Consider the following 13,894-nt stretch of genomic DNA (forward strand, 5'->3'; position numbering starts at 1 on the left):
GAAATGATCCTTATGCCATTCTCTGTACCTTTTGTGCTCATTCACAAACTCAACCAATTCTTCTTCAGTATATGGCTTGTCAGGAACACGGATGGGATCATCCATAAATGGTTCATAAAAATCCACCTCATTTAGCTTTAGGCCCAATTTCTTGGCCACCTATAAGAAATGGGAAATGTTACATTGATAAATTATTGTAATTTATTTTGCTGAAAAGTATGGTATATTGTAGACGTACAATAGTAATTTCTATTTCTGAAAAATACATTTTAAATGTTTAGGATATATCATAAAACATAGAATAACTGAGTTGGAAGAGACCTTAAAGATCTTCTAGTCCAGCCCCCTATTCAAACAGGAGATCCTATAGCATTTCAGACAAAGGGCTGTCCAGTCTCTTCTTAAAAACCTCCAATGATGGAGCACCCATAACATTTGAAGGCTTCCACTGAATAATTGTTGTCACTGTCAGGCAATTTCTCCTTATTTCTAGGTTGATTCTCTCCTTGCTTAGTTTCCATGCATTGTTCTTGTCTTGACAATATTGATTATTGATATTATTGATCAATATTATATGAATATTTTTCAAACGTTAAAAGTATTCCATCTGATTTTTCAGTTTAAACTCCATGTCATCAGCAAAGCTGTTTTGAAAGTTAGAAAGCAAAAGTATAGTTGCACTCGCATATAATGCTCAGTATATAATTTTTATCTTATCAACAAAAAAGCACAAGATTTTTTATATTTTTTATGAAACTTCATATGTTATGACACTACAAATAGTATTTCTAAAGGCATGATGCTACAATAGCAGCTTAACTGCATTAAATAAGCTCGCTGGTGAACATACATAATATACTTTTCTTCAATTTTCCCCACAACAAAAACACATAATACTTATAAGGTAGGTTGGGCTGAAAGAGAATGACTGGCCCAAGGTCACCCAGCTAGAGTAGCTTTCATGCCTAAGGTGGAACTAAAACTCACAGTCTCTTGGTTTTTAGACCAGCACCACTGTACAGTCATATTGATCAGCCAACAATAGTAATGTATTCGTAAAAATAATCTCTACATCCTGAGGAGTCCACTAAAAGAGGTGTAATATTTCTACTATATAAAACAGCCTATATAATAACCCAGAACTTAAGGATTCTTCTGTATTTGACTTGCAAGGGGCATAACCAATCGTTTTTTGTTTTTTTTTTTAATTTGATTTCTATGCCGCCCTTCTCCGGAGACTCAGGGCGGCTTACAGTGCGTTAAGCAATAGCCTTCATACTTTTATATATTTATACAAAGTCAGCTTATTGCCCCCACAAACTGGGTCCTCATTTCACCCACCTTAGAAAGGATGGAAGGCTGAGTTAACCTTGAGCCTTGGAGAGATTCGAACCAGCAGTAAATTGCAGGCAGCTGTGTTAATAACAGGGTACGTAGACCACTGTACTATCAAGGCTCTTTTATAAAGGACATTTTGGAATTTTCCTTCACTAAAATGAGAATCATGAATCAAGAACATATGTGTTGTAGAAACTGAAAATATTGTTGAAATAGGCTCTCTGAAATAAAAAAAAGGTTAGAATATTGGCTCATAATTTAATGGCCTTCAATTGTCTATACATTCATATTCAGAATATGGTACGTAAATGTTATGAACTTATGCTTTTAGGACAGAAAGCAAATATTATAAATAGATCTAATAGAGACCTGGAAAGGTGATCCCACAGCAGGATTATAGTAGATGAAATATACTAACTGTGCAAAAAGAACAGAAGACACAGAAAATGAGGGATTACGTTATATGTTAAAAATACCTTTTCTTGCTCAAAAATCCAAACAAATTAACTTAACAATGCTGCACAAAATAAAGAAATAAATGAAAAGAGTATCATTGTTGTTATTTACTACTGCTGCTGAACCAAAGAGAAGACATGCACTATATCTTCCAAAATAAAGTGAAGGCGATCCAGTTTTGTTTAGTGGTTAAGGCACCAGAGTAGAAGCCAGTAGATTGTGAATTCTAGTCTGATCTTAAGGCATGAAAGCCAGCAAGTGACTTTGGCCCAGTCACTCTCGACTCAGCCCACCAGACAAAGTTGTACTAGGGAAAATAGCAGGAAGAATATGCATTGGGTATGTTTGCTGCTTTGAGTTATTTGGGATAAAAATAAAGTCAAACTTATGGGGGACATTAATTGGCTTAACATTAATTAGAAGACAACTCTTGCAAGCATGATCTTTCTGACCTGTCATGCTGACAATTTTCTCCTGTAGACAATGGAGGGATGGCAGAAGAGAACCAGCTAGTCTTGACTTAATTAGTAGGAAGCAGATTTGGGGAAGTGATCATGTATAGCTGAAGTTATAGTCAAACACAACCCTTGGAGTTAAGGCAAAGTCAGTATGACTGCACAAAACCTTAATGAAAATCTGAGAACAGAAAAGGACACATACAAAACATGCCAAGAGGTCCAACAGAACCAGAATGGTCATGTTCTTTCTCCTCACCATAATTCAATTTCTGACATAGTCCATCTACCAAAATAACCCAAACAGTACCTTATTCTAGCTATAAGGCTGACTGAATAATTCCAAATAATCAGAATCATAAAATGCACTTAGAGCTTCAAGATTACCACTTTCTAGATTCGACCGGAAGCGTTGCGGTGAGACAGTCAGGGAATTAGCAGGCTCCAATGAGCTCCGTGAAAACCCGGACTGACAAACCACTGCCGAGGGGTCTTCGGACCGGAACCGTCCTATAGGGACAGGGACGAAGGAGAGGCACCTCGGAAGACCAAGAGGAACAGGCAAGTTCCTCGAAGGTCAGAGGAAACTCTCTCCGATTCGGCAGCAGAGGCGGCAGCCATTGCGGCTGTCAAGAAGCTGGGGCAACCGGGCTAAGTATTGAGCAGGAGTGGTGACTGGAACGGAGTTTTGAAGCTGGGTGAGTGACAGCCAACCCACAGGCGAAGCAACAATAAAAAAAACTTTTAAACCTGAAAAAACCCCAGCGTAAAAATAGCGGCTAACGGGCATAGGGGGAAGAAAAGAGATGTCTGAAGCGCAATTTAAAGGGACAAAAACCCGAAAAGAAAATTGACTTTTGAATAAAATTATTTAGAAAACTTTAAAAACTAGAAGAAATAACCCCAAAATTGGCTAAAGGATTGGAAAGAAAATAAATAGATCCTTTTTTTGAATTTTAAGAAAAACAAAAGAGAAAGTGGACAATAAACCCTGTAACAGAAATGCTGTCTAAAGAAAAGAAAAAAGAGAGAGAAGAAAAGTGCTGTTTAATTCGGACTGGACTATAAAACTGATTTGGCATTTTCAAAGTTAAAAAGAAGAAAAGAGAAGCTAGTAAAGATTGTTAACGTGGATTGAAACAAAATGGATACTTTGTCAGACAACTGATAGGAATTGTGGACTGCAAAGATATACCTTCAGGAGAAAAAAGAGCATTGCAATTTGGAACCTTTGTTTTAGAAAATTTTGAACTTTATTAATGATAACAGCCGTGAGAAGGGGAGGATTTTGGGGAGGATTTCTTTGTCTGCAAGCAGCTTGACTTTGAAAAAAAAAAAAGGAATACAACAAAACTTTTAAAATTGGAATAATACCAACCCAGAAAGAATAAAATGGCGCAGGAAATTAGAAAAATGATGAAAATGATGTACTCGTCATGGAAAATGGAAATAAGAGAAACAATTACAATGTTACATGGAGAATTGAAACCTGAGGACCCAAAAATTGAGATAGAGCATGTTCAAGCTGACAAGGAAACAAAGACGGAGAAGCAAGACACAGAGACTGAAAATAAAGAGGAAGATAAAGACAACAAGATTAATTATGAAAAATTAATTGAATATGTGGATAGTAACAATAAAAAGGAGGTTTTTAGAGATTACATTAGGATTAACAATGGAAAAAACAGAGAGGGTGGAAAGAGACGAAGGAAAGAAGGGTGGAATAGAAAGAATATAAAAAACTTAAATGATTACACTGGGATTAACAGTGAAAAGATAAAAAAGAGAGAAAAAGAGTGGAAAGCAACAGGAAATACAGGGCAAAATAGAAGAGTCCAGGACTTTGAAATACAGAATGATTACATTGGGGTAAACAGTGGGGAAATTAAAAAAAGAGAAAAGAGATGGGAAATATAGGGCAAAATAAGAGAGTTCAAGATTTTAAACAGGGGTGAAATATAAAATTTGTTACTACCGATTCTGTGGGCATGGCTTGGTGGTGGTGGGTAATGTGACTGGGTGGGCGTGGCCAACTTTTTTTTTTTTTTAACTTTTCAAAGCATTTTTTCTGCAAATGCAAAAAAATGCTTTGAAAAGCCTCTGCCGATCAGGAACAGAGCTGGGATCATCAGAGCCTTTTCAAAGCATTATTTTAACCACCTCTTCCGCTGAAGAGGTTGCAGAAAAAAATGCTTTAAAAGTCTCTCTGATCATCCCAGCTGAGTTGCCTGATCATTTTAAAAAATGCTTTGAAAAGTCTCTCTGACGATCAGGCAACTCAGCTGGGATCATCAGAGAGACTTTTAAAGCATTTTTTTCTGCAACCTCTTCCGGGGAAGAGGTGGTTAAAAAAATGCTTTGAAAAGGCTCTGACGATCCCAGCTGTGTTGCCTGATCGGCAGAGGCTTTTCAAAGCATTTTTTAAACCACCTCTTCCTCGGAAGAGGTTGCAGAAAAAAATGCTTTGAAAAGCCTCTGAGATCCCAGCTGAGCCACGCAATCATCACAGGCTTTTTTTTAAACTTTTAAAAGCATTTTTTCAGCAGAAGAAGTTGTAGAAAAAATGCTTTTAAAAGTAAAAAAAAAGAAAAGATATCAACAAAATAAATTACAGGAAGAACTCCCAAAAATAGAGGAAAAACTATATTAAGATCTGCAAAATAAGAAATTTAAAGAGGAATGGAGAATAATTAAACACAAATTAAACTTGATTACACAGGAAGAAATTGCTCTGAAAATAAAGGCAGCGAAACAAAACCATTTTGAGCATGCAAACAAAATAAGTAGATGGCTAGCTTTTAAGCTGAAAAAAGAAAAAGAAAAAAGAATGATACAATACTTGAAGAATGAAGAAGGGGAAGTATGTTACAAAACAGAAGGGAAAAAAAAATAGTACATAACTTCCTCTCCAAACTGTATACTCAGGAAAAAAAAAAGGAAACTGAAATACAGAGATATATAGAGGAAATAAATGTTTGCAAGCTGACAGAGGAACAGAAAGAGACATTGAATAGACCAATCTCCGAAACCGAATTTGGAATGGCAATGAAAAAACAAAAAATAATAATAAATCCCTAGGCCCAGATGGATTACCGATAGAACTATATAAAAATATGATAGAACAGACTGGAGAACTTATGATAGAAATATTTAATGAAGTATTGCAAGAGACAAAAACACCCAAATCCTGGTCAGAAGCTCTAATTACATTGATTCATAAGGAGGATTCAGATCCACAACTAATACAAAATTACAGACCTATCTCTCTACTGAATTCCGATTATAAATTATTTATGTCAATAATTGCGGATAGACTAAAAGTGATTCTGAACAAACACATACATTTGGACCAAAGTGGTTTTCTCCCAGGATGGCAAATCAAAAATAATACATGGATGATAGTGGATATATTAGAGTATTATGAGGTACATGCAGAGAAACGATTTTCACTGGTTTTCCTTGATGCGCAAAAGGCCTTTGACAATTTGAACTGGAACTTCATGACACAATTAATACAGAAATTGGACTATGGACAAAAATTTGGACAAATGATTGGGAAAATTTATTCAACACAGACCGCAAAGGCATTGATTAATCAGGATATGACAAAAGGCTTTGAAATAACAAAAGGAGTAAGACAAGGCTGCCCACTCTCCCCACTTCTTTTTATTCTAGCACTGGAGCCACTTTTAAATAAAATTAGGGAAGATAAAGAAATAAAGGGCCTGAGAATTAAAAGTGAGGAGTACAAAGTCCAGGCATATGCAGACGATATGGTCTTTATAATTGAGGAACCTTTAGAATCTGGCCCCAAACTGATTAGAAAAATAGAAGAATTTGGTGAAATAGCAGGGTTAAAAATTAATAAGAATAAATCGAAATTACAAACTAAAAATCTTACAAAAAACCAGGAGACAGAATTAGAAAGGATTATGAATATCCAAGCAACAAAAAAAAATTAAATATTTGGGAATCTGGCTCACGGCAAGAAGTTCCTCAATTAAAAAAGAAAACTATGATAAATTAACTGAGCAAATTAGGAAAGATTTGGAAAACTGGACAAAGTTGCAGATTTCATGGATGGGAAGAGTGGCAGTAATAAAAATGAATATCTTGCCCAAAATTTTATTCCTCTTCCAGACTATTCCGATAAAAATGGGAGAAAATTTTTTCGACTTATTAAATAGATTAACTACAAAATTTATTTGGCAAGGAAAGAAGCCTAGAATTAGGTTAAAAGTATTACAAGATACCAGAGAGAGAGGAGGAGCCGCCCTCCCAGATTGGGAGATCTACTATCAAGCAGCAGGATTAGTTTGGATAAAGGAGTGGATGGAATTGGAAAATAAAAGGCTGGTAACATTAGAAGGACATGATCTAACTATAGGGTGGCACTCATATTTGTGGGGAGGAAAACAAAATATTTATGGATACTTTAGAAGGCACACAATTAGGAATTCTTTACTAATAATTTGGAATAAAATTAAAAAACAGCATTATATACAAATCCCGTCTTGGATTTCCCCAGAGGAAACTTTAACATATCCAAATTTAGTAGACTGGACAAAATTAATTAGGTATAGAGACATAATAACTAAGAGAGGAATATTAAAAACTAGAAATGAATTGGAACTGGACTTAGGAAGAGAAGTGCAATGGTGGACATATCTGCAGATAAATTCAAAGTACACAGAGATCAAGTCCGACTAGATCAAGTCCGACTAGAAGAAACAGAATTAGATAAAATCATACTAGGGAATGATTGAAAACTAATAAGTAGACTACACAAGTTTCTAATTCGATATAAAATGGAAGAGGAAACGGTGAAAGACACAATGATCAAATGGGCACAAAACTTTACCCATGTGATAGAACTAGAGAAGTGGGAGAGGATGTGGAAAACGAACATGAAACTAACAATTGCGACAGCATACAAGGAAAACCAGATGAAAATGTTTTATAGATGGCACCTCCCACCGGCCAGAATTGCGAAAATGTTCCCTACCAACTCCCCGAAATGTTGGAAGTGCAAGACTGGCTATGGAACATACTATCATCAATGGTGAACCTGTACAATGGCACAAAACTTCTGGAAGAAAATCAAAACTTGGATAGTAGAAATAATTCAGAACCCAATAGAGGGAAAACCGGAACAATTTCTGTTAGGAATCTCAATAGACAACTATACTAAAGAAATACAGTACCTTATATTGCATATATTGACTGCAGCACGTATTGTATACACACAATATTGGAAGAAGGAAACACTACCAACAGAAGAGGATTTAATTAAAAAAATTCTACAATGTGCAGAATTAGATAAATTAACTAAAGAAATTAAGGGGAAAGAAGAATCAAAGTATTATAAGGTTTGGAGTAGATGGTATGAATGGTTGAAACATAAGGAAATAAGTTAAATGATGAAGAAAGGAGGGGGAAAATGTGTATGATCCTTTGTTAGTAAAGAAGAAATGATATAAAGTAGAAAATGAACGTCAAATAAGTATATACTTAAATATTGATGTATAGAAAGAGCAGACGCTGTGTATAGCTGAAAGAAAAGTGATATTTTTCTTTTTTGTGTTACTTTTTGTTGTATGTATATGTTTGATTTTTAATGTGTTTTTAATGTGTTTAAAATAAAAAACTTAAAAAAAAACTTTAAAAAAAAGCCTCTGATGATTGTGCGGCTCAGCTGGGCATTGGGGGGGGGGGGGGGGTGTAGGGATTTTTGCTACCGGTTCTCCGAACCACCCGCCACCATTGCTACCGGATCGAGCAATCCAGTCCGAACCAGGAGCATTTCACCCTTGATTTTAAAGCTCAAAAGAAAAAAAGGGGAAAGAAAAAGGCAAAAATTAAAATGAAAAGGGAGAAAAGGAGAAAGAAATGAAAGAGGAATATGCTATATATACTTAGAATTGAAATATGAATTGTAGTAAGAAATAATGGAAAATCATATGACTGTAAAAATGAATTGAATAATAATTAGAATATTTTTATTTGCATTTTTGAAACTTAGATAATGATAAATTTTTAGAAATATGAATAAGTTTAAACTGTAACAATTGAAATACCTTTAATGGTATATGGTGGTGAAAGTAGAAATGATTAAGTTGTGGTTTTGAGCAATATATGGGGAAAGCTATATGATTAGAGGATAACAGCTAGAACATATTAAAATTTAACTAGGGAAATTGTAATAATTGAAATATTTTTAATTGCATATTGTGGTGACAGCAGAAATGATTAAGTTGTGGTTTGGAGGAACATATGGGGAAACTATTTGGTTTATTATTATCATGTAAAAGAAAAGATGGTTACATAATTAATTGATTTATAAGAAGTTGGATTGCATGAAAATGGAAATAATTGGAATATCCATGTCTATATTTTTGAATATACAAAGAAAAAAGATAGTTCTATAACTAACTGATTTATACTAAAATGTTGGATTGTATTACCTAAGGAAATGAATGTTATAAAATAAGTGGGTTTATTATTCCTATAAGAAATGAACAATTGTAACACCACATAATTAATTAATTTGATGATGGATATAAAAATAGATGACAATGGGAAGGTGTACAACATAGAATAGAAGGGAAAAATTGAATTTGGTTAAGATCAGAGATGAGAATGAAGGGTAATATTGGTTTTAAAAAAATAGATGAAAATAAATATCATGGCAAAAAGGAAGTATAGAAATTGTAAATTTAGTTGAAATGACTAAAAACTGTTTAAATTTGTGAATTGGCCAAATATTCTGTTCAGAAAAAATACATTGTATGTTTGTATGTGTGTTTGTGTAAAAAATAAAAAAAAACTTTAAAAAAAAGATTACCACTTTCTCAATCACCAGATCAGCATGGGAATCTTTATGTCCTTACCCCTTTGTCAAATGTGGCAAAGAACCTGACATAAGGCTGGAAGTGTTCAGCTGCCTCTTCAAATGCTTTGTAATCTGAGAAGGAGGAAAAAGAAAAAAGAATCACATTTTATTTGTTTAAATTAAGATCAATACAATATTTTGTATCACTGTAGCTCATATGCTAGCCATCACTCATTGTGAAATATTGTTAAAAATATTATGTACAGGTAAATTATATAAAAATGGCTTACTATAAGCAATACAAACCTCAGAAAAACATTTGGGTGAATAATTAATGAAACTTAATGAGGACCTGGTTTGTGGGGGCAATAAACTGACTTTGTATAAAAAAGAACACCGCTTTGAGGGGGGGCGAAAGCCCTACTAAGCAGGTATATACAAAAGTATGAAGGCTATTGCTTAACGCATTGTAAGCCGCCCTGAGTCTCCGGAGAAAGGGGGCATCTAAATCGAACCAACAAATAAATAAATAAACTTTGGGATAATTTTTCATACATCAGGACTATAGTGGCTCAAGTTAGGATACTAAATTTATTTATTTATTTGCATCTCGCCTTTATTATTTTTACAAATAACCTAAGGCAGCAAACGTATCCAACACATCTTCCATGTCCTATTTTCTCTACAATAGCCCTATGAGATGAGTTGGGTTGAAAGAGAGAGACTGGCCCAAGTCACCCAGCTGGCTTTCATGACTAAGATGGGACTAGAACTCATGGTCTCCTGGTTTCGAACCTGGTGTCTTAATCTCATACACATACTTTATGTGGTGAAAAAGCATTCTAAATTTAAATAAAAGGTAGGAAAAATAAATTACAGTAATATCATTATATGTTCTCTGCTATAAATTTCTATGACTAATCTCTTAGTTCAAGGATTTTATTGAATGAAGTTATACTGCACTAGTGAGGCCACACTTGAAATACTGGTCACGATGATACAAGAAAGATGCTGAGACCAGGGGAAAAAGTGCAGAGAAGAGCAACTAAGATGATAAGGGACTGCAGGATAAATTCCACTAGGAACAGCTAAGGGAACTATGTATGTCACTCTAGCCTAATGAAGAGAAGAATTAGGGGTGACATGATAGTTGTCTTCTGATACATAGGAGGCTGCCAATGAGAAGTGGGGGTTGACTTATTCTCCAAAGTTCCTAATCAGTATCTTTTATCTAGTGGTTGCATGCCCAATTCCCTCTGGTCCCTGAGTCATTCTGCTTTGGGTTCCAATTTTTATTTACTTGTACTGCATTTCCAATCTAGTGGAGAGAATCACACTTCAGTTTGTTTGTTTTTTTAATATTGCCACACAGAAAGTACCTCATTTCTAATTTAGTGTATTCAGAATCATAGTCTCAGAGACCCAAATACATTGGAGTACAGGTAGTCCTCGACTTACTACCACAATTGAGCCAAAAATTGTGTAACCTTCATAAATATGAACCAGATGCCAAGTATCTGAACTTTGATCACATGATCATGGGGATGCTGCAAAGGTCGTAAACTGTGAAAAATGGGCATAAGTCACATTTTTGTCATTGTAACTTTGAACAGTCATTAAATGAATTGTTGTAAATTGAGGACTAGCTGTAGATGTAACAGAGCTCATTGCCTTGTAATGTAAGGAGCTGTTCAAACCTTGGATGAGTGTGTTGAGGATTGGGCAAGGACAGAAAATATATACCTACTTTGAACATCTGTACTATTCTACGCAGGGCTACACACAGTGCATGCTGTAAAGTATGTATAAATGTTTTAAGAAACATATCAATTCATTTCAACCAAAGGAAAAAAATAATATTGCTTTCCAGCTCCCTTCAGATTTCATCATGACTTAGAACGCACGTTCTGAATCTTCTCCTTTGAAGTAGCCAATAAGTTTGATCTCTTCCTCCATGTGATCAAAGGCTTGAACTTCCAGTTTGTTGTTAATGATTTCTACAGGATCTTCCATCAGCTGTCAGGAAGAAAGAATTTTGACAGGAACAACTTAACACAAAGGCAATGATGGAAAACTTCATGCTGAATCCAAGGAAAGTTGTAGTCTCAGTGTCTATGTCACATTATTGTTTGTCACCAAAGAGAACATGAACAGAAACTTTAAAAAACTCACTATCACAGCATAATGTGGGTCAGTGGCTCAGTTAGCTTGTACACTTACCCTATATATTCACAGATAAATCCACCTGTGACTAAGTTGCCCCACAACATTTTTGTATGCTTTAAAGAGGATGTAATTTATGCCACAAGGTATTATGCCATTTAAAAAGTGGGCTTGACTATCAATTTGGGGATCTATAAAAATAGACTGTACTGGAATGGACAACCCTTGAAATACTGAATCCTTGAAAAATTGAAATACTAGAACTTCTGTTTTAAACATGTGAAATCGAGTGGCTGAGTTTGATCTTCCTCAGGAATTTATTGAGAATAATTTATTTATTATTATTAGTTTGGGCCCATCTAAAAGTAGTATTTTGACAATTATTCTTTATAATAGATACCATTAGTTTTGAATGGAAATAATGTTTGTTTCTTTAACTTAAAATAGATGATTTGCATTCCACTATATTATTTGTGTTCCTTGGCAAAAGAACATCTCTGTAACTAGCATTAATGATAATATATTATTTCTACTGGAAAACAGGATGAACTTACATCCAATAGGAATTCAACCAAAACATCTGCTGACATTTGCCCATCAAACTCTATTACATGATCCTCCTTAAAGATATATAGGCTTCCTTCTTCATCCAAACCTAGAAAAAAGACAAAAATGCAAATAAATACATGGATCAGTGCTGCAGTGTGAGTGAAGGATAACACAAGTCACGTTTCCTACATAAGATACAATTAAATATTTTCGCTCACTATGGGTTCTGAACAGTGGTGGGATTCAAATAATTTAACAACTGGTTCTCTGCTCTAATGACCGGCTGGGTAGGCGTGGATGGGTAGTCATGTGACTGGATGGGCATGGCCAACTTAACATTGCTCATGTCGAGGGGTGCCTTGCCTTGCCTGGCCTCTCCTCGCCCCTCCCCTCCCAGCCACTTCTCGCCTTGCTTGTCAGATATTTACTCTTAGGCTTGTTGAAGTCGAAACTAGTACCTGCTGCAATGATAAATCTGTTATGTCCTGTCGTCAGGCACTCAATAAAGAGGCACAGCTGATTGGTCCGCCAGCCGGCATGCGGCTGGCGGGAGAACAGAGTCCTCGGATTGGTTGAACCGCTGACAGCTCTTTAAATAGGAAGCTGTCAGCGCAGGCACGCTCGCTCTCGATAGTTAGCACTGAGCGAGACAGTTGTTGATTGTTCCTTGTTATTCAATAAAGATTGTTAACTGTTTCCTGCCTCGCCTACCTTTATGCCCACGTTGTTCTGAGAATAGAACACTGGCGACGGAGGATGGGATTTTGAGGCAGCAGGAAGAGTGAAGTCTCCTCAAAGTGCTGAGCCAAGGCATTGAGACGTCGCGTAATTGAATTCACCTCAGAACTTGTCAGCAGCCGCGGATATGGCTACACTATCGACATTTGCACCCTTTAATCAAGCCGAAGAAACATGGGATTCATTCATGGACCGTTTTGCTTGTTTCCTATCCGCCAATGATTACAGGGAGATTCCAGGAGATAGGAAGCTGGCTGTGTTCCTTAGCGTTTGTGGCCGCGAAATGTTCGAGACAGCCGGAGCTCTATTGGCGCCTCAGAAGGTACAGGATGTGCCATGGGAGACTCTCTTAAGTAATTTAAAGGGCCATTACGCCCCTCTACCCTCTCGAGTTTCTAGGCGTTACGCATTTAGGCATAGATACCAATTAGAAGGGGAATCCATTAGCCAATACGTGGCTGCATTAAGAGCTGCCGCATTGTACTGTGAATTTAAGGAGCTTGAAGAGCTTCTCTTAGATCAGTTGATTTGTGGAGTTCGGGATATCAAGTTACAGTGCCGTTTGCTTGCTAAAACTGATATCACCCTGCAAACTGCAATTGATGAGGCTCGCGCCTCAGAATTGTCGGCTCAGTCAGCGTCTGAGATTAGGAAACCTTTTAGCCCAGGGGCAGCAGCGAAAACCTCTGTAGTTAATCAAGAGGAGGCAGAGGCTGACCAATTATCTGAAGAGGAGGATGACCTAAGTCGCCTTAAAACATCCTTTAAGAGACATGGGGATAAGGAGGGAAAAAAAACCCTGACCCCATGTGTGGGTTGCGGTGGAAATCATCACTGATCCACATGCAGATTTAGGAACGTTGAGTGCAGACGCTGCGGGAAAAAAGGGCATTTAGCCAGGGTTTGTCGAGCCGCTCAACCAGCAAACAACAACCCTATGAAGCCTACACATGATTATAAACCCAGAATTAGGACCGAAAGAATAGAAGAAGACTGTTTCGCTATTGGGCGGGGCCAGCCTGAGGTGGTCATAGATCAGGCCAGCGATAGTTTAAGGAGGAAATTGTTCATCTCTGTATTAATAGAGGGCAAACCTTGTAAAATGGAAATTGACACAGGATCATCTGTGTCAATTATCTCTTGGAAAACACTTAAGGGGTTAGTGCCCTCACTGGTAAGAAACAGATTGGTTCCCTGTAGGCTCAGACTACGAGATTACCAGGGAAATTCTATTCCCTTAGTGGGCTGTGGATGGTTTAGGGTAAGCTACAAGAACTTCTGTGGCCGTCTTAAAATTATTGTGGTCAATGGGTCCCTTCCCAGCCTACTGGGATTAGAATGGTTTGATGCCCTAGGGTTGGCT

The 13,894-nt window shown here is 36.5% G+C and overlaps 1 protein-coding gene across 1 annotated transcript in view; it reads right to left on the reverse strand.

Annotated features, from left to right (window-relative positions):
• The window catches only part of CASQ2 (calsequestrin 2), an 87,901-nt gene that overhangs the window by 25,277 nt on the left and 48,730 nt on the right, over positions 1–13,894 (reverse strand). Inside the window, exons 4-7 of the mRNA XM_070938355.1 lie at positions 11,799–11,899; positions 10,986–11,097; positions 9,140–9,213; positions 29–159 (exon numbers count right to left, since the gene is read on the reverse strand). Coding sequence (XP_070794456.1) covers positions 29–159; positions 9,140–9,213; positions 10,986–11,097; positions 11,799–11,899 — 418 coding nt within the window. The remainder of the gene's footprint in view (positions 1–28; positions 160–9,139; positions 9,214–10,985; positions 11,098–11,798; positions 11,900–13,894) is intronic.

The sequence above is a fragment of the Pituophis catenifer genome, unplaced genomic scaffold, assembly GCF_029215685.1.
Source record: "Pituophis catenifer annectens isolate HBS135680 unplaced genomic scaffold, rPitCat1.0.hap2 SCAF_2, whole genome shotgun sequence".
NCBI classification, from domain to species: Eukaryota; Metazoa; Chordata; class Lepidosauria; order Squamata; family Colubridae; genus Pituophis; species Pituophis catenifer.